The sequence below is a fragment of the Vipera ursinii genome (genome assembly GCF_947247035.1).
Source record: "Vipera ursinii genome assembly, chromosome: 3".
NCBI classification, from domain to species: domain Eukaryota; kingdom Metazoa; phylum Chordata; class Lepidosauria; order Squamata; family Viperidae; genus Vipera; species Vipera ursinii.
Window position 1 is genome coordinate 77,052,889 of NC_139516.1, and position 21,464 is coordinate 77,074,352.

The 21,464-nt window shown below is 35.0% G+C and overlaps 1 protein-coding gene across 11 annotated transcripts in view; it reads left to right on the forward strand.

Moving 5' to 3' along the window:
- The window catches only part of ADGRL2 (adhesion G protein-coupled receptor L2), a 222,000-nt gene that overhangs the window by 37,158 nt on the left and 163,378 nt on the right, over positions 1-21,464 (forward strand). For all 11 annotated transcript variants that reach the window (XM_083360567.1, XM_083360565.1, XM_083360571.1 and 8 more), the window contains exon 2: positions 9,181-9,357. In XM_083360567.1, the coding sequence (XP_083216693.1) occupies positions 9,285-9,357 (73 nt within the window). In that variant the 5' untranslated portion in view covers positions 9,181-9,284. The remainder of the gene's footprint in view (positions 1-9,180; positions 9,358-21,464) is intronic.

Here is a 21,464-nt window from a genome sequence, read left to right on the forward strand (position 1 = left end):
AACATTATATGTTCATCACAGTACATTAGTCACTGACAAAAGGCATAAAATGACATCATCACTGGGGCAGAACAGAAAAAAATAACTAGCTGAATAGTGTATATATATGATCCTTTTGGAAGTTAAATAGTTTATATATAATTAACCTGAAAACTGAAGGATAAAGTAGCTCCCTCATGTAGGCTGTTAAAAACTGCTTTTGTGCATAATGTATTTCCAGCTTCATAATATTATTCCATCTAATATAAGGTGTTTAATTGCCACTTTGCTTTCATTTATTGTTAAAAAAGTAACTGATTTCAAACACATACCTCCACACAGTTATATTGTGTGTGGAAGGAAAATCCTTTTGCATTATGATTGGCCCCAACCCTGTATAAACTATAATTTCAACTTGCAGTACCTTGAATATAAGGCTTTATTTAACCCAATAGGGTATAATAAACAGGATGGTATATGTAACCCACAAAAGTATTTGTTGTAAAATCTTCATGCTTGTTTTATTTTGCCTGATGGAGATTGGATATTTGAACTGGGATTGTTGGGTATTAATGATATCTGTGTATTTAGTTTTTCTCTTAACTCAGTTATTCCCCCTATTTCTGTCTTTTTTTATAGTGGAAGAAAAAGGTCATAAAGTAAATTTATTTATTTATTAAATTTATATGCCACCCATCTCACTGTCAAGCAACATAATATATCATCTAGAGCTGTTGGCATGTCTTATCATAATCTCATTATCTTTGTTTGCTAATCCTTCTAATAATTGATTTATATAGAGGAAATACACATTCACTTAGCACCGGCGATGGGTGGATCTAAATTAGACTATAATCTTATATCCTCTTGATTGATTATCTTCCATCAATTCAATATCAACTCTTCAATGAACACAGAGATGGATTTTTTTCAGGACAATCTCTTCCCCACCTGGTAGTTCAGAGCTTTCAGTGGTCTCCTGACACAAATGTAAATGAGTTCCGTTGTTCTCTTGTTCTCTTTCTTTTCCATCTTTCCCATCATTACAGACTTCTCTGGAGAGCTAGATATTTGCATAATGTGTTGGAATTATGATAATTTGAGCCTGGTCATCTGCCTCAAATGAGAACTCTTGATTGATGTCTTCTTATCTAGGCTAAGGAGTTAATAACAAAGAAGTTAATGCTATTGAATTAAAGACTGCATTTATTCTTAACAGTAAGCCAGGTTTTCATTATGGATTGTTGAACAAGCCATAATAGCCTGACTTGTACATAATATAAGCAGGAGTGGGAAAATTATCCAGGAGCTGTAGGCACATAATGATCTCTCTTTCTGCAGCCCCTAGAATATTTTTTGACTATACTTCCAAAATTAATTTCCCAATACAGGTAGTCCTCGACTTACAACAGTTCATTTAGTGACTGTTTGAAATTAAACAGCAATGAAAAAAGTGACTTACCATTTTCGGTTGTCACATGACTATTGAGGCATCCCTCATTTGATCAAACTAAAGATACTTGGCAACTGATTCATATTTATAACAGTTGCACTGTCCCGAATGATGTGATCACCTTTTGCAACCTTCTGAGTAGCAGGGGAAGCCAGATTCACTTACTAACTGTGTTGCTGTGTTGTGATTCACTGAACAACTGTGGCAAGAAAGGTTATAAAATGAAGCAAAATTCACTTAACAACTGTCTCGCTTAGCCACAGAAACTTTGGGCTCAATGTTGTCTATAAGTCGAGGATTACCTGTATTCAAAAGCTAAATAAGTATTTTGTTTTGTTTTGTTGTATGTTGCCCAGAATTGGTTGCTCATTAGATGGGCAGCTGTTAGGTAGGTAGGTAGGTTAGGTAGGTAGGTAGGTGAGTGGGTGGGTAGACACATGCGTAGATAGACAGATAGATAGAAAAAAGAATTTGAAAACCAGGAAAGCCAATTTTGTATAGTGGTTAAGGTGCTGATCTAGAAACCAGGAGACTATGAGTTCTAGTCTCACCTTGTGATGAAAGCTGGCTGACTGACCTTAAGCCAGTCATTCTGTCTCAGTCCAGCTGAGTCTGTTACTGTGGGAAATATAGGAGGAGTGAGTATTATGTATGTTTCCTGCCTTGAGTTACTTATAAAGTAATCCACCTGCATCTTCTAAAAAGGTTGTCATCTATATTTCAGTGGTGAATTTTAACCGTTTTTGCAATGCCTGGGAATATCTGCTATGATGCAAAAGAGAGGGAAAAGTCATTACCGCTGGTTCTACCTTTGTGTTCGTAACTTCACATCCATTTTTCAGACACATCTCCTCTTCCACAACCTTCACCACTAAACCTCATTTTTCTTTCAGGGTACACAAAATATTGCGAACCTGAATTTGAAACTGCTTATTCTAGCCATTCTGGAATTCTTCCAGGTATGAAATGAGAACTTATTTCAATTTCAGAATACCTACTTCAGATTTAAAACAGCTGCTTAAGGCTTGAAACAGTTGTGGAAGAGTCAGAACGGCCCATTCTGAACTTGAGGCAACTGTTTCATTTCAAAACATTTTGTATGGTCATACTTTAGTGTAAATGTAGAATTTATACAGTTTTAATAGATTGAAACTTAATTAAAAACAGAAGATGGAAAAGCTGTTGGTTGTTTTAGGTCACTTTTTCCTCCCAACTTTGTATATTAGGTTGCATTCAGAATGACCCTACAATATTTGTCTTATATGTAGGTTTATAGAATTGAAGCTAAGAGGTACTGACTTTATATAAGTAGTGCAGTGTGATTCCATGGTGAAACTGAATCCCTACCAATACTACCTATTGTAGTGGTACTCTTTGATAAGTCATTGAATTGTCTGCTGTTTTTTCTCCTTATATAAAAAAGGAACATATCATATATTGGATGTTATTAGTTAAACTGATTGCATACTACTTTTTTGTTCAGTCTCTTCTCTTCTCTTCTCTTCTCTTCTCTTCTCTTCTCTTCTCTTCTCTTCTCTTCTCTTCTCTTCTCTTCTCTTCTCATGAAATTTAGCATATGCAACATTTAAAATGAGACCTACTTATTTTGCAGTTTTTGCAAAGACCTAGGAGTGTTTAATGAACAGAATACCAAACATCTTCAGATAGTGCCTCTGGTGTCCAAACTATCAGCATATTTAACATGCTCAGCATGAGGCTAAGATATTACAGCTGATAATAGTGGTAATTGACTTTCTTGTGCATTCTGTTTCCTCTCTCCCTCTCCAATCCAGAGCGTAATCATGAGGGCAAACTGAGTGGCGGTTAGCACGCTCAGGACACCCCAAACGTATTTTTTTTAAAAAAAAAAATAATATGAGATGGAATGAATTGGAGCAAAAGTATAATGAATGTTGGTAACATTTATGATATTGATAATATAGAATGCATGGAGGAAAGAAAGAGAATATTGGGAATAGAGTATTATTATTGCCTCATTAGCTCAAGCAGATTTTGCTTTCCTAAATTGTTAATTTGAGCACCATTATTTTATGTGAAAAAGAACAGATCAGTGAGTTGGGACATATTCTGTGCAGAAATGAACAAAACCTCCTAGGAAAAGAAACTAACCTCTATGACATGGTGTTTGACAGTGAAAGCCATCTTTCCCTCTCATTTCTGTTCTCTTGCCCTCATTTCCCCCCCCCCCCCTGGAATTAACCGAGGTAGATTCCAATGCCTATGTGGTTGGAGAAGATAAGTTGTAATGCTTAAAACACATTGAACATTAGTGTTTTGTTTGCCAGGCAGTAAACTCTTCTTTGTGAGTAAACTGTGTTGTAATGATTAACATAGGATCTAGTCTGTTGGGACTCAAGCTTTGTGATCTCACTTTCTGCTTAGATTCAGGACACGTGAATATTTATCTCATGCTGTTTCAGGCATAGCTAAAGCATTGATCTCTCACTTCAGTGCATACAGCATCTGAGTGATTCTCTTACTCTAATAAGGGGTCTCTTGCTCAAGGCTCACGCTATGCTGTTCCCTTCTCTGATACTTTACAGGTAGTCCTCACTTAACAGCCACAATTGGGACCAGAGTCTCGCTCTTCGAGCAAAGTGGTGGTTAAGTGAGGCATCCCTGTGACTCCTTTGCTCAATGACAGCGATCCCATGAAGATGATGATAAATTGTTGTTGATTCCCTGTTCTTCTGTAGACTTTTAGGAACCAGTGAGTATGATGCAAAGGCTTCCAGAGCCATTGAACAGTATATAAAGAAGCAGTATCTTAGATAGCACAGTATCTAAGGAAGCATTCTGGCCCATTAATTATAGCTGAGATCTAATCCTTAGAATGGAGTTAAAATATTGCAGTTTCATGAAAAGTTTAACAGATAGATATAACCATTGTTATATCTAAGATTAAGTATAAATTTAATTTCAAGCTGATTTTTGTTTGTCTCTAAAAGTCAGCCAGCCAGCCCTCCCTCCCTTCCTTCCTTCCTTCCTTCCTTCCTTCCTTCCTTCCTTCCTTCCTTCCTTCCTTCCTTCCTTCCTTCCTTCCTTCCTTCCTTCCTTCCTTCCTGACTACGGCATTCTTTGTTTGTTTTAAAAGTGCTTAGGGTATATCCTCTAATTTTCCAAAGTAAAATGCTTCTGATGGAGACCAGGCTGTTTCCCAGAGGGAAGGATTTAAGTTACAAGTGAAGTTTTCCAGGCAGCTTTTGTTGCATTGAAATCTAATCTGCTTTTTGGCTCTAAAGACCGTCTCCCTTCCCCACTGTCAGGTCCAGCTATGTATGAGCTTTTTCTCTTTTTAAAGTCTGAAGGGAAATGGGCTATTTGCAAAGAGTGACCACTTACTATCATCTACATTTTCTGTTTGTATAGAAGTAACCTGATACAGCTTTTCCTGCTGGTGTTTGCCTGTTTTGGTTTTTGTTGATGCAAGATTTTAATGATTGTGTCTCCTTATCTGTGCAATTACGTGGTCTGAAAGACTAGGCTGTCAGCAACATCCTTGGTCCCAAGTATTTTCTGGCTCCAGGATTTATACTTGCTTAATGTTTGTGGCGGATAGGGGTGGGTAGCATCCGACTAGAGATAGATAAAGCATGCTGCTATGCTAGAGTCATATAATAAAATTATTGGTAATTTACAATAAAAAGGAAATGGTTTTCTTCTTTGAGATGCATTTGCTAATTCTGTGAAAAAATAAGCAAATTTCTTTACATTTGAAGGATTTTTTTTAAACAGGTATCATTGTGTAGATTATACGTGTTACAAAAAAAGTTTTAAAAATTGTTGAACTAATATTACCCTGAAATCATAGTCTTTCAATAGCAGCGGTGAGATATGCATTCCTTGGAGATAATGCTTGGAAGAAATAGTTCAATACATACCTAATAGCTGGATTTCAGGTTTGCCATGATATATAAGAGACAAAAAACAAGATATATAAGGATATATATATATATCAAGATATATAAAAATCATTTTGGCTTTTCAGTGTCCAATCCTTTCATCTTTGGAAGAGGTATGCAGATAAGCACTTTGTTTTGAATACAAAAAGTAAAAAAAAATCATAAAGAAATCTCAGCAATTTTTTTTTAAAAAAACTTGTGACTCTTTCAATAATAATCAAATGTTACCTTTATTTCCCTTGCAATTATTAACGTGTCTCAGCCGCACACTCTTGTTATTCTAATGTGCATATTGGTTCTTCTTTTATGGACTATAAAGTGTGTGAAGTTGCTATTGTTATTATTCAGGGTTTTGTTAGATAAAGTATTTATCCTAAATGTCTGTTATTGTTCCTTTGCCTGTCCACGCATGTATGCTGTGTGTATAAATACAGGGCAGCTCACCCTTCTTTGCTAAATAGCTTGACTGTTTTTCTAATCGGGACTAGTTTTTGCAAAGAAGAAATAAAAATGGAAAGACAAGCCATCCTTTCAGCGATACACGTAACTTGTTTCTTTGCGGATGCTATAGATTTTTCACCAGAGAATGCTCTTTTTGCTGTGGGTGTAAGACTTCAAGATGTAACGTAATTATTCCTTTGTGTCAGCTTCAGGAAACTCCTGCAGCAGCTGATGTGCCACCTCTAGATTAACTAGCAATAGATCTTTTCTCTTTTCGTTTTTATTATACCTCTTTATTATACCTCTAGAACCTCTTCTGTCACACTTTTGAAAGTGGCAGGAAAGATGTCCGTTTTGGGGGGAAAAAAAGAAATGATCTTTTCTTTTTTTCCAGAACCTTTGTTTTTGTACCCATCAAAAGTGCCTTTTCCCCCGTACCTCACTAGTATATTAAAGTGAGAAAAACTGAATCGAAGGGTGAAGCTAGCCTGTTACCACTTCTGAAATTGAACAGGCAACATAAATGATTTCTGAATGATTACTGAGGTAGCATCCTGTCCTCCCAGTTAGTCCTGAACACTGGCCTACTCAAGAGTTTTTCTTTTCAAGATATATCAATATCTATTAGAACAAGATTCGTTAGAAGAACAGGTAAAAGAAACAGTGTTAACCTGGAGTAAAAATTTTGGTTACAGTATTGACCTAGATAATTGGCAATCACTATGGGATAGAAACAGGAGGTTAACGCTAGCTACCTCCTATAAAGAGAATCTGTACAAGTTATTTTATAGATGGCACCTTCCCCCTACAAGGTTAGCAAAAATAGATTAAAAAAATCTCACCGACGTGCTGGAAATACAGAAGGCTTCTAGGGACTTACTATCACATGTGATGGGAATGTTCAAAAGGGCAAAATTTTTGGCAGCGGATAAAAAATTGGTTGGAAGAAATATTAGTACAAAAAATTGATTTAAAACCAGAAACCTTCTTATTAGGTATTATTAATGATAAACTCAGCAAAGCATCTTTCTACTTATTATTGCATATTTTAACCGCAGCAAGATTGGCATATGCCCAAAAATGGAAAAGAAAGGAAACCCCCACTGAAGAAGAAATAATAAATAAAATTTTATCCTGTGCCGAAATGGACAGGTTAACCCTAGAGATTAAAAATAAAAGTGAAAGAGAGTATTATGAAATTTGGCAAAATTTGTATGATTGGTTAGAGATAAGGAGGATCGCTGAGATGACTATTGTTTGATTAGTTGATAACGTAAGGACTTCTTATTAGCACCTATATCAGGACACAACTGAAAGATATGTAAATATAACGTTGACGACAAAGACAGTTTACCAAAAAATCGACAGATGTTATATGTACAGTTTGTTATACTCTGTCCTGTCATAGAATGCATTTTAAGTTTCTGTTTTTCTTTCTGTAACATAAGGTAATACTAATAGTAGTGTTGTAGCCAGGGAAGTTGAATCAAGTCCTCCACTTTTGTTTTTAAATGTACATTTAATAAAATTTTCTAATAAAAAAGGGTTTTTTTCAGAATGCTAGACAGGACAGCTGTAGCATGCAGGTAATCCTTGATTCAGAAACACATTTGAGAGTGGAATTCCTATAATAAAAAGGTGTGGTTGTAAAGTGACTCATGTGCCTAGACCTTATTTTAGGACCATTTTTATCATGGGCCTAAGCAAAAAATCCACAGTCATAAAGCAAAGCCAGCTTTCTCAATTGCTTTTGTCAGAAGCCAGATAGGAGAAAAAAAAATCACAAGATCACAATCACATAACTGCAAGCAGTTGTAACTCTTGTCAATGGGAACTGGTTTTCAAGTGCCCAAATTACAATCACGTGACAGTGGGGGTTGTGTGCAATAACAATGTGTGTGTATGTGCGTGTGATAGTCGTAACATCAAGGGTTGGTCATAAGTCACTTTTTATAGGTACTTCATATTTATAAGAGTATAAAAATAAGGAAAAATATACAGGGGTGTTAAAAACAGTAAGGATTTGGAAAACTAGACTCCAGTTTTTCCCTTGAAATAATTGAAATAATTTCTGAGCATTAACTTTAGGATCAGACAGAACATCTGTTATGACAGATCTTCTAATCCTATTAGGCACAAATGTAACATAGGTTGAATTTGGCCAATTTGAAAGCCAAGCAACAGTAGGCTGGGTTTGGCATGATTCGTATTTTCTCAGCTATTTGAAAAAGAGCAAATTTGGAACTTAAGTTGTTGGTTTGTCTATTCTTTAGCAAAGCAGTGAGTCAAACAAAGGTGACCAGGGCAGATTTTACTGTTCACAGCTTTGTAGTTATTTGTTTGCATTTGCAAAGTAACTTTTGCAGCCTTAGCTGTAGGCAGTGTTTTCAAAGAGAGATGAACATTCGCAGAAGTGCACAATGCCTGGTCTCCTGCTGTGCTGTAGAATGCAGTTTGCTTGTTAGTAAAGAGAAGATTCACAGATATATATCAGATTCTAGTTCTGGGTAGGGATGAGTAATAATTTTGGACAGAAATATACACGAACAATGGAGAAGTAGATGGAGTGTGTTCTTATCATATTAATGCAGAAGGGCCTTGGCGATGAGGGAAGGCGGCCCCATAATTGGTGTCTAATAACAGATTTAATGAAATAATTAATGCATAGCTGCAGGAAAGCCCTGTCAAAGTTCAGCTTGCACACCCTTGGTCTATAATTACTGATTGGGAATGGTGCATTCTGCACAGCCTCGAAAGCATACTTTTAAGTGTTGTTATTATTTCGGTAATACCCTGGCATGCCTGGCAGAAATTATTTCCCTTGGGATAAAAGCGGCAAACCTGTTTCTGTTCTTTGGTAAAGAATACTTATGAAGACAAAACATTTTGCTCCATGAAGTAGCATCTTCACTAAATATAGATGTTGAATTTAACCCAGGCAGGGGAAACTCTTCCATTTCAGAAAATTCTATATCTTTTCAGTTCTTGTTCCTGGTTTGAACAGGTATTAAAGCTGCATGTTACCCAAAGGATCACATTGATCCTGAAAACGTGAAGGCAAAAGGAAGCTTGAAGTATTTTTGTCTTCCTGCTGTTTCTTTAGGCAACTGTCCTGCTTTCGTTCTTTGGCCTTGCAGGGTTTTAGCTTGAAAGTTCCTCGAAATCCTGGAATTCTTCCAAGAATGTGCCACCAGCCTTCACACACTACATGCTTCTTTTCTCTTGGTTTCCTAATTGAAGTCTCCCTTCAGTTATCAACTAAAAGCAGACGATTTTCTGTCTTGCCTCACAACCAGATTTCTCATCAGCATAGAATCTGATCTCTGCTGTCTCATTTAATAGTGAACGTGAGTTGATAATTTTCATTTTCGTTTCTCTCCCCAGTTATGAAGATGAATGATGTAGACCACCCTCTTGAATGACGCTGGGCATTTTATAACTGGGATCGTTAAGGAATAAAAAGAAAACGGTTTTAAAGGGGGTCAATAATGGTGGCTTCTGATTGCAGAATGAAAAGGTTTTGGCTGCTTCTGATCGTCAGCTTCCTGCAGTGTTCAGAAGGTAAGATATGTTAATGTGTAATTCGTAAGACCAAAGTATTATTCAGATTTATGATTCATCCTTGTCTGAAGGGGCAATGTAATTCATTCTGGAAATGATGCTTCATATTTCTGTTGCATGTATGCCCTGAAGGAATGCTATTCAGTCACATATTTTGGAATAAATTGATGCATTTTGGAACTTTTAGTTTATTTTTTGTCATGTTATGTTACTGTGATTATTGTTATTTTTGACATATTTTAGGATTATTCTTTTACATTTTTTCTACTATTTTGGTAGAAGTTGTTTTCCTTCTTTAAAATCTATCTATCATCCATCTCTCTCTCTCTCTCTCTCTCTCTCTCTCTCTCTCTCTCTCTCTCAGAAACATTAAATCTAGAAAATGAAATGTTAGCATGTGGTTTTGAATGACAGTTGGTATATTACCTCTTTCCTCAGTTCCTATATAAATTGAGTTATTCAAGATATGTGATGTAGCTAAGTAAATGGAGCCAATTAAGAAATAGAAATAGACCAAGATAGTATAGGATAGTATAGGTTTAAGTATCGATCCACTGTAAAAAAAATGCAAAGGCAAATATCTATATGCTCATAGAAACATGCACACACATAATCACTGCTATAAATATATAGGTTTTTAGGTCTTGCTGGCAGATGTGTAGTAAATTGAAAATAAGCATAATTCATTTCAAAATTGGGTAACTGAAATTGAAAATGAGCTACTGTCAGCCTATATCTTGTTCCCACTTAAAATTATTTTCCTAACTTGTTCATGCAATATCTAAGGGAACATTTAAATTGGAGAAAAAGAATAAGCTACTTTTTTCTCTTTTGCAATATTTTCCATTGGGGTACTAAGGGGTACCAATGACAAACTGCCATGACACAAATCTTGTAGGTGACATACTTGCATCCAACATCAGGACATAAATCCAAAAGGCTAGAGTTTGAGTCATGACAGTACTAAGCACCATTTGTCATTTTTGCATCATTGCGATTTCTAGTAGACCCTTATCACTTCAGTTTCCACAGCTTCACAGACTTAGAATATTTCACGGCAATTCTTGCATACTGTAAGCACAGTAGTGTTCTGATGTTCTACTTATGCAATGGCTTAACAGTACAAAACATCAGTTATCCATTTAAGTTCTCCTGAAATGAATGGGGGTTGCATATTTGTGTCATTTACCAATTTGAAAGCCATAAAAATAGGAACATATATCCTACTTTACTAAAAAAGCTGAAAATCAGATGCAATTTATAGCACTGCTTAACAGATGATAATTCACAAACTGGTTATTGATGCAATTTTATTTTTGGGTCTTCTCAGGAGCAAATCTTGTGGAATTCTGTAAAAATTAATTCTAGTGTGACCAAAGCTGCAATTTTCCTGCCTAAAAAACCCCCCTTTCTTTCAAAAATGATTTTAATGTCAGATTAAAGAATAGAGTGACAAATCACCAGAAATTAAGTGCAGCGAGTAGGTGTGTTGGACTTGAGCAAGAGTCCAAAGTTTGATTTCCTTGTTTGTCAGGCAATTCATCTTGAATTCTTCCCTCACAGTCTTATCAGGATAAAATACAGTAGCCCTCTGAAGTTAAAGAAGAGACAAGATAATCAACTATGTATTTTTAACTACCTGAATTTGTTGTACTGACTTAGGCATGGATATAATTGCAGCTAAATCATAGCAAGCTGTGCTTAAATTTATGTTTATATCATATTCAGTTTTCCTTTCTTTACACGAAGAACGCTAAGGACACAGAACTCCTTACCCAGGGATGAAGATTATACCCCATTTAGTTTTGGCTGAGGACATATTTTCGTAGGAAAGCTTTGGTCTTGCAGCGGGTATGCTGCCAGGACAGATTGAAGTCACTCTAAGTTATTTCAGAATTAGTATATGTTGTGGAAAAACAAAAAAGAAAATTTCCTGTGTACATACCTGGGCTTCATGGAGAAAGAATCCTTGGTAGTTAATAAACTCAACATAGTTGGTCCTTCTTGTCCTGCGGTAGGGCTTTGTGCCATGATGGTGATTTATGTCTTAGCTGTTGGAATGTATAGAATTTAAAAGGAGAACCTGGTCCAGGAGCTCTTTCTCTTGTTTGTATGTGGTTTAGTTAGGGGAAATATTAACTTTGTTGGAAGATGAAATGCAAAGGTTTCATGAAGTCAACATTCCTTTCAATAATAGGAAAACAAAATGGCCAATTTGTTCACCAACTCCTCCTCGCATCCTTGTTTGCAAGAAACAAAGCAATTATTGTGGCAGAATTAGAGAACTATAGGAGTTTTGACTGTACTTTGAATTCTTTTGTGAAACAGAGAAAGAACTTTGTTTTGCCTGGGCAATTTCAGCCTATTCTCACTGATGATTGATCTTGTATTATACAAAAGCTCTCAAACAAGGAGATGATGAATTTGACCAGACTGGAATGAGGAAGGCATTTCTGTATGCAGACAGCATCATTGACTAGCCTTGTTGCTGAGGTTGGTAAGGAAGACTATAAAAACTTGTTTTCCTCCCGTCTTAAGAACAGGAGAAAAAGGTATTGGTATGACTATGAGAATGAACCCCAGGTTTTGTAGATTTTATTACAGTTTTCAAAGGCCCTTCCAAGTCTTAGGAGGCACCCCATTAGAGGTCAATATATTCACAGTTTTGTTTATATAACAAACGTTGCCATTTTATTTTCTATAAATATTTTTATTGCTCATTATTGTACTTGGGCTCATGATAATTAGTTGTGGTCAGAGAGAGGCATATTTGTGAGCATCTTGTACTTTTAATTCTATAGATGATGAAATGCAAGGTGTTGCAAAGTGTTGACATAATTTAGGCCATAGTTTGATAAAAACATTTTGATTTACTTAGGGCAAATTTGGAGATTAGTATGTCTTGGTTGAATCCAAGCAACAATTAAAAAAAGACTGTGTGTTCCTGTAACTAGCATTAGAAATAAATAAAAAAATCTATGATTTATGTTGTGTTTGAAACATTAGATGAAATGTCTAAGTATAATAAATATAATTTTTTATGAGAAGATAGATAATTCCTGCAAATTCTTAGACTGTTTTTTCCTCCCAAAATCAGACTGGGTTCATTAGGCTATGATTTTTTTCCCTTCAATTCTTATGACTATGACATGTAGTATAGAGATGGCAGGGACGCGGTGGCTCAGTGGGTTAGGACGCTGAGCTTGTTGACCAGAAGGTCAGCAGTTTGGCGGGTCGAATCCCGAGTGCCACGTAACAGAGTGAGCACCTGTTACTCGTCCCAGCTTCTGCCAACCTAGCAGTTTGAAAGCACGTAAAAATGCAAGTAGAAAAATAGGGACCACTACGGTGGGAAGGTAACAGCATTCCATGCACCTTTGGCGTCTAGTCATGCCGGCCACATGACCACGGAGATGTCCTCGGACAAGTGCTGACTCTTTGGCTTTGAAACGGAGATGAGCACCAGACCCTAGAGTTGGAAATGACTAGCGTGCATGTGCGGGGGAACCTTTACCTTTTTATAGAGATGGCTGAGCTATAATACTTAAAATTTTCAGAAGGTTAGGTCTGGTAGTATTTATGGAAAAAAAGATACATCATGATGTTCTGTGTGGGGGAGCTCTGATTTCTTTTCTCCCACCATCTACTGTTATATTCAGTATGGTACTGCAATTAGGATTTAGCTAAAATATATATGCTAAGAACATAAAACATAAAATAACATATTTCCATTCACTTCTTCCTGAAGCCTGCTGAATGACACACAACTGTTTACTCCATGAATATCCTGGAAAAAGCTTTTACATATCTATTTAGTTTAATGCTGGCTCTGTTCTAAGATACGGCTCATGGGCTTGAATTGAAAAAAAGAAGTATAGTAGGAACTCTAATTTAGATTTCACGGAATGAAGATCAGCAATCTCTCTCAGGGGATATTGCCCTTCAAAAGCCTGGTTTGCCTGACCAACTTTTAAGACTATTTTCCCCCTCCCCTATTGGGCTGATAAAGTATTGAAGGCCAAGTCTTCAAAACATACTTTTCACATGTGGTTTGTTAAAAAAAAACACCACACATTGTGATTTGTTAGAGATAATTATCTACATATGTTCCTGGTGGTCTTTGCATACCAGTATTTGAATAAAACTTTATTTTTCCGGGAAAGTACAGTTTACCAAATGAAAAGGTATGTACTGAATTCTTTGTTAAAAAAATAAAAATCTTCATTTCTCACTTGAAAGAAAATTAGGGAGGAAATTGGGAAGACTAGATGGAAGGAAGCCACACTAATTAAAAAATATTAGCATAAATCAAAAGTTGAGGTTTTCTATTCTGGAATGGAATACTGATGTGGCAATAACTTCAAGCCAAAACAGATGAATTAACCTTATTTTATTGGCCATTCTTGCAAGATATCTAACTCTGGTCTAATAGATATAAAATAGGGCTTTGAGGTGGATGTTTTTATAGCTGGCAAAAGTCTGTGGGAAATCAACTTCAACAGAGCCTGGCTTAGCTTTAGGCTTCAGTATAATCCTATCACCCAGAATGTGAAACCTTGAATAATAGCAATTATGAAAAGAAATGGCAAAAGTGTTCCTATGCCAGCTTAGAGTAAGCCTACTTGGATAGTTGCTTGACTTGCTAGCAATTTTTCTGTGCATCCATTTTATCAGTGGAGCCAAAACTACAAAATTTTTGTGGGTTTCAAAGTTGAGAATATTTTGTATTTGCTTACAAATTCTTAAATACTGCATTCTTCTTTTCTTTTTTTAATACAGTAATAGGATCAGGAAAAAGGTGGTTATGGGAGTTTCATCTATGAATAGGAAGATGTGCCTTGCAATCTGGGAGAATCTTAAGTACAGTGCTGGGTAGAGAAGATATAAAACTTTCTAGGAATTTGCATATGTAGGTATTAGTAATATTCATATACCAACAATATTCATTTATGTTTGACTATAAGACAATGTGGCTTTGTAAGCATACATTTGTTGGCTGAGATGAAAATGGATTATTTGTAATAAAGAGTGACAATCTGTGTATTCTACACAAAAGCTACATTCTCAGCAAGGGCACGGGAGGGGGGTTGTTTTGTGAGTTACTCCATCAAAGCAGACAATTGTTTCCCAAGTACTTTTACTTGTCAAGTAAAACAAGCTAGACATAAGAAACAGGGCAACAACAAGAAAACACAATAATTTTATTGATAAACATTGGTGAAAATTTATTATAGATGAGCTGTTTAATAGGACATTGCAGTTAATTGTAATTATTTATTGATATCTGAAGATAAATCAACAAGGATTTTCTAAACCAGATTAACTGAAAAGAGAAGACTTCAGGGCTCTCAGTTTTAGAAATTCTCCTGTTGATTTTTAAATGAGTAATAATAGGTTTTTATATTGGAAAATTGTAGGCTTTGTAATCAATTACATAAAATAGGAAGCATTCAACTTGAAGAAATAATGGATGAACTATATACTATACTGTTTTACTTAGCTTTGAGAAATGTTTCATCTCAAATGCTAAAGAGATGCTTTGCCACATACAGTACATATCTTTTGTGAAGCAATCATCTTGAACATTTGTGCATCTGTCCATTGATATGAAATCTGACCTGTCCATAAGTTCTGTATTTCTTTCTTTTAGGAAAGGAATTAAGTCCTTTTTCTTTAGCCAGAAGAGGATTTCATTAAATTTATTTACAGCGATTTCATATATTTTATCAGATTTTTATTAGTTATATATTTTATTGTTAGTCTTCTTTTAGTTGAAGTATATACTAACAATTTATTTGTAAGAGTAAATAAAGTGTTGTTTGAGTAAGGAATTGGAGATAAGTTCCACCATTCAACATTTTCTACATTATGCTTTAAACATTTTTGTATCCAGATTTCCTGACAAAGTTATCAAAGCATTAACCAAGATTACTGTTTTGAACATTTCCTATATAAGGGAAGAAAAATTGAAATGTTGTAAATGCTAAAAATAATTCAGGGAAGAATAGCTCCATGATTAATCACAAACCTATGAGACTGAAGTGGTGATAATACCTTGGTTAGACAGGGTACATGGTTCAGAAATGATTTGGAAGACGTGATTTGGAATGTGGAAAACTACAAGCACAGTGCTTCCTTAAAACTGGAATATCTCTTTTTTCAAGCTTCCATCTTAGTATAAAAAAGCTTGTTTTAATTAGATCCTTTAAACTGTGGCTGCTTTAATAAATTGCATTTATAAATGTGGTTGTTTTAATGAATGGACTTATTAAAGTAGGAATGTATTTTTCTAGGTTCATGCAAAAACCTGGAAAAAAAGGTAACTGCTTTAAAGAGGTAGTACTCTTGTGGTCCTACGTGTTCTGAAGCACTTTTCTTGAATATATATTTTTACATATATAGACATTATTCTGTTTGAGAATCCAATTGTAAATTATGTGACTTGGAGTAGAATAGCATATCAAATTGGAACATTTTTTTTAAAACAAAGCTTAGTGTGTTGTACATAATTAAAGTTAGACAAACGCAATGTATAAAAGAAAGGAATACTTTTGTATACTTCTGTAACATACCAACTTTAAGTCCTTCCAGATAACATAAGACATTCTCCAGAAAAAATAAATAGGCAAACTTAATGTTTCTTTAGTATTCTGCTAAGAGCACAGCTTGTATTTTGTGATGTGTGCTGAAATGTTATGCTTCAGATCAAATTCTTAAAAGGAATAAAAAAAAGCATCTCATCAAAGTCACTTATTCTCTCTTATCTGCTGTTATCCACCATTTTATATAGCATTAGTTTATCCCTGGCATAATCTTATCGAGTTTTGCAGATTCATGAGTGGCCAGGTGTAGCTGACCTTTGGAACGTTGTATAAAGATCTCAATAGCTATTCTTATGTTCAGAATCTGATGTCATTTTTTAAGCCCCTTAGCTAGAAAAAGGCATACTTTAGATCCTGTAATTCCTATAAGCAAATCAAAAGTGGTCCAGCAATGTTAAAACCGAGCAAAACACCTGCGAACTTAAATAAAATAAACCATTTCAAGTTCTCTCCTAGCTCTGAAATTTTTATTCTGCTAAAGCTTTTTGTAATTTCTTTATCAACAACCTTTTCCTTGATTAGAGCTGTAGTATTGATGACTTAGTTGATGTATCCCCTCTATCAATACTGTTAGATTAGTGTTTCTTAAAATAGATCCTGTGGGGTCCCTTGGACCCTCTTAGTGACCCTAAAAAACAAAATTATTTGCAGACTGTTTTAAAATAGTGTAATATTAAAATCATACTAAACAATTGTGAGAAGTGGTAGTAGTAACAAACATGTCAATTTTATTTTTTTATGTAGTAAATATAATACATACAAAGAAAAGCTGCTTTGGGGTCTGGGGAAGGCAGGAGTGTTTAAGAAACATTTTTTTGGACCCTTTGTTTTTGACCAAATACAAATAATCTCTTGAATACTGTTTAATATAAAAATGCATTCAGGCCTTTATAGTGAGCATCATTCACAATTAACAGTGATATAAGTGTGTTTTGTCAATTAATCTTGAACATTTATACCCAAAGATTAATAAATTGGAACTCAGTTGTAGTCTAAGAAGATGGGAAAATACAAATTTGCAGTTAAGTATAGATAAAACACAGGCCTTCTGTGCAACAATCTCTATATCTGAATTTTGCATTTAATTGAATTGTTTCTCGTGTGTAAATTGCTTGCCTTGATATTCTGCCTTCTCTTTGCAAATCAAATTTTGGGCTAAAACTTTATAATTGCCTGTTAGTCTGTTGCCATCTGGAAGGCACCATATTGGTCAAATTCATTCAGCTACTCATGAATGGAAATTGATATTTCTCCTGTAACATATCTAATTGCATACATGCATACATACATACATACATTTACCCTGCATTCTTCAGTGGAAATAAAAAATGCTTTTATATTTATATCCTGAATATAAATAGAATGACACACAAACATACACACACACATAAACGCACATATATGCATGGACACACATTTTTATGCCTGAATTATAAAATGAGAATCTTACTGGAACAAAATGTTTGTAAAATGAATTTCAGTCATATAGTCCAAATTCACATGTCTATTCAGTATCATAATTCTGTTTAGGAAAATGGGGTTTTGTGGCCATTTAGAATTGATTACGCATTTCAGTGGCTTTGAGATAAATCTACTCTTTGTAAACAGTAATGTACTGTTTGTTTCTTGTCCTTTTTCATTAGTTAATTTGTAACAGATGAAGTTGGCATGCAGCATGGAAAGCAATAAGGAACAAACTGATGGTTTGTGATGTGTTTTTGTCCATTCAAGTTCATGGGAGCTTTGAAAACTTGTTTGCATACTTCTGCTTTTACAAAGATGATTCACAGCAAATAATTTTATAAAAAATCATAAGAATTGTCTGCGTTTGATACCATGCTTCAGAAATACCACTTATGAAAGATTTAATAAGCTGTAAAACCTGCTGTAAAATGTACTACAAGTAAACTAGTAACCTGCAAATTCTACTTTGAATAATTTCCTTGAGGGCCAGATCATTTAGGATGTATTATTAAATAGAGAATGTAATAATGCAATTAAAAAGAAAAAGCTAAAGTTAGACTGTATGTACTATGATCTGAAATTAAGATGCCTTGAAGGATTGTCAAATCGTAGGTGATCTAGTTAAAAATCTGGTCTTCTGGTATATACCTACATCTCAAAATGTTCTAAACTACAGTGTGTATTTCGAGGAGTCCCAGGTCTGTTACTAATATGTGATAATGTGGCATTTGCAGAATACTTTAAATTCCTTAAAAAAAATTACAAACTAGTCAAGGTATCACCAGATCTTGAGAGATGTCTCTGTTCTTACATGACAAGCTCAAGTTTCCTCCCAGAAACTATAGATAGATATGTATGTCTGAAATTTCATCAGATTAGTACACAGTGCAGTATATTCATATTTTTATATGGAATCTTGCAAGATGTTGAGAATAACTACATGGAAATCCTTGTGATATTTAGCACAGTGAGATTTCAGACTTCCCATTACCATTTGTATTATGTAGTCTTCTCTGAAAAATATTCACAAATGTTGGTAAAAAAGGGTCAATTCAAGATTTCTCCCTAAGAAATGTTCAAATGTTGCCATAATATGCATGTTGTGTTTTCTTTGCTTTTTTAAATTGGTTTTTTTGTCTTTCTGTTTATATAAACTAAATGTGAGGTCAAGCAATTCTAACTCTTTCGGCTTATTTTGAGAATATATTTTTTATAATTTATAATAAACTTTCACCAGTTTATTCCATAATTCAGTCCTGATATCTTAAAGCTTTTTAAAATTAATTATGATCTATTTTAGGGCTATTTTATATTGTCACACGATTGCTTCTTTACTGGATTCTTTTTACTCATTGTTGTTCTTATGTATCATGGAATCCTGGTGTTGCACAAAAAATAGTTGGAAAATGTTTAAATGTTGGCATATCTGATTTTTGGAAATCCCATAACATTTTTTCCATGGCAGTATTGGAGACACTTCATCATTATGACTATACAAACATATACTAAACATACAATAATATACTACTATTTCATAGTTGTTAGTTTTGTGTTCAGCACAAAACACATTTGTATAACAGAAGAACAGGTTGACGGTGTTTTTAATGAATCCAGTAAAGAAATAGTAAATATACTCTGTTGGCCATTCTCCCATCAACAACGGTAGGAATGAAAACAGGACAAGAATACCTTCCTATTCAGTTCTAATAAGTGTGCAAGGGTTTAGACAATAGCTTGTGGACCAGCTTGTGCAATTGCTTAGATCCTGCTTTATGCATGAGTTCTAGAATTGCTCATACAACAGCTTGTGAATTGTAGAGTTACTGGTTTTGTATATGTTAATGGATCGAATGGGATTTTTGCATATATTGAGGCCTCGTGCTGATAGAACAATACATCCTGTTTTTCAAATGTTACCCTTAATCTTACCTTACTTTTAAATTATTTCACTGCACTAGACCAGGGGAGGAGCAAGGAAAGAACAAATCCATCTATCAGTATTGATTACATTTTAAAACTTAAGAATTAATCATCAGTTAATACAAAGCCAAAGAAGAAATGAGGGGAAAAGGTGTAGAATTTGTGTTACAAATAGAAAAAGTCCAAAATCTTATAGTTCTTGACTTACAACCATTCGTTTAATGGCAGTTCAGTTACAATGGCACTGAAAAAAGGTGTCTTACAACCGGTCTTCACATTTACAGCCAATGCAGCATGCCCATGTTCACATGATCAAAATTTGGGTTCTTGTCAACCAGCTTGAATATGCAACAGTTGTAGCATCCCAGAAGTCATGAGATGGTCATTTGTGACTTCCTAGCCAGCTTCTGGCAAGCAAACTCAGTGACAGAAACCAGATTTGTTTAATGGCCACATGATTCACTTAACTGAAGTGATTTGCTTAACAACTGTGGCAAAAAGTTCATAAAATGGGGTGACTCACTTAACAACCATCTTGCTTAAAATAGAAATTCTGGTCACAATGGTTGTAAGTTGAGGACTACTTGTATATTGAATAAATATAATCTACCTTGCCCCTTTTCAAAGCAAACCAACAGCCCTCCTCTAATTCAAATACTAATGAACATCACATCAACAGCCATTTTCTTATGCTACTTAATAGAGTCAGCAACCATATTTAAGTATTAGCTTTGGTTTAGGGTAGCTTGCAGTTAATGAACTTTTAAAGCAGATCATTGTGTTTTTATTTTATTTTTTTGTCTGATTCAGTCAGGTGTTATGAAGTGTCTGTTTTATTTATCTCAGAGCAGCTATACTTCATTTGCTATGTGGAATTACAAATTGGCTTATTGAAAAGGTGATTTGACATTAACTGGTGAGCTTTTATGAAAATGGACTTCATTTGAGTGAGGCCCAAGAAATGAAAGAGTAAATCCTTAAGATGCGGAGAAACAAGCAAGGTGCATTTTGAAGACATTCAAATATGTTAAGCAACAGTAATACCCCGTAACCATTTAAATGACAGCAGCTGACTGTTTGAATTAAATTTCTATTTGGCTTAATTTGGGTTCCTAATTATTCTTAACTTACGTGAGTAGATTTCAATTATAGTATACTATGGGGATTTGTAGCTAAGGCAACTGAAGGAATCATTTTACCTAAAGTACTTTTGTTAACAGTTTAAGGCAGGTTAAAATAGAAGGATAGAAAATTGAAACTGCTTTCTAAGACCGACAACATTTTTTTCAAATGATACCAAGGGAAATAGGAAAAAAAGAAGTTTTTTCCTGCCCAATCTCTATTCTAATGATTCAAAGTATTTTGAGTATGTGTTTTTCTGTGCCTGTAAAGCCTATCTTAAGATAAGTTCAAGATTCTGGCTGATCTTGACAGACCTGAGCACTGGGCCCTATCTAACAAAATGAAACTTAATCTAGAGATGGGCAAGGTTTTATATTTAGGCAAGAAAAAATGTACAAGTACAGATTAGGTGAAACTTGGCTCAATAGCAATTACTGCAAGAGGGATCTTGGGAGTTCTGTTAGACCAGGGATAGCCAATCTTGTCTTTTTTTATGACTTGTGGACTTCAACTCCCAGAATTCCTGAGCCTTGAAGTCCACAAGTCATAAAAGAGCCAAGTTGCCTACCCCTGTATTATTAGACAGTCACTTTTATATGAGCCAGCTGTGTGCTATAACTGCCAGAAATGCAAACTGCCAGTTAATGCAATCCTAGGCTGCATTAACAGAGGCATAGAATCAAGATCCCTTGGTAAGACCACACTTGGGAGTATTGCATCCAGTTTTGGTTACCACAATATATCAAAGATGTTGAGACTCTGGAAAGAGTGCAGAGAAGAGTAATAAAGATGATTGGAGGTTGGAGGCTAAAACATCAAGAACTGTGGCAGGAACTGGATATATGTAGTAAAAAAAGACTAGGGGTGACATGATAGGCAGTGTTCCAATATTTGAGGGGTTGCCACAAAGAAGAGGGGCTCACTTTATTTTCCAAAGCAGCAGAAGGCAAGAAACAATGGATGGAAACTAATCAAGGAGAGAAGCAACCTAGAACTAAG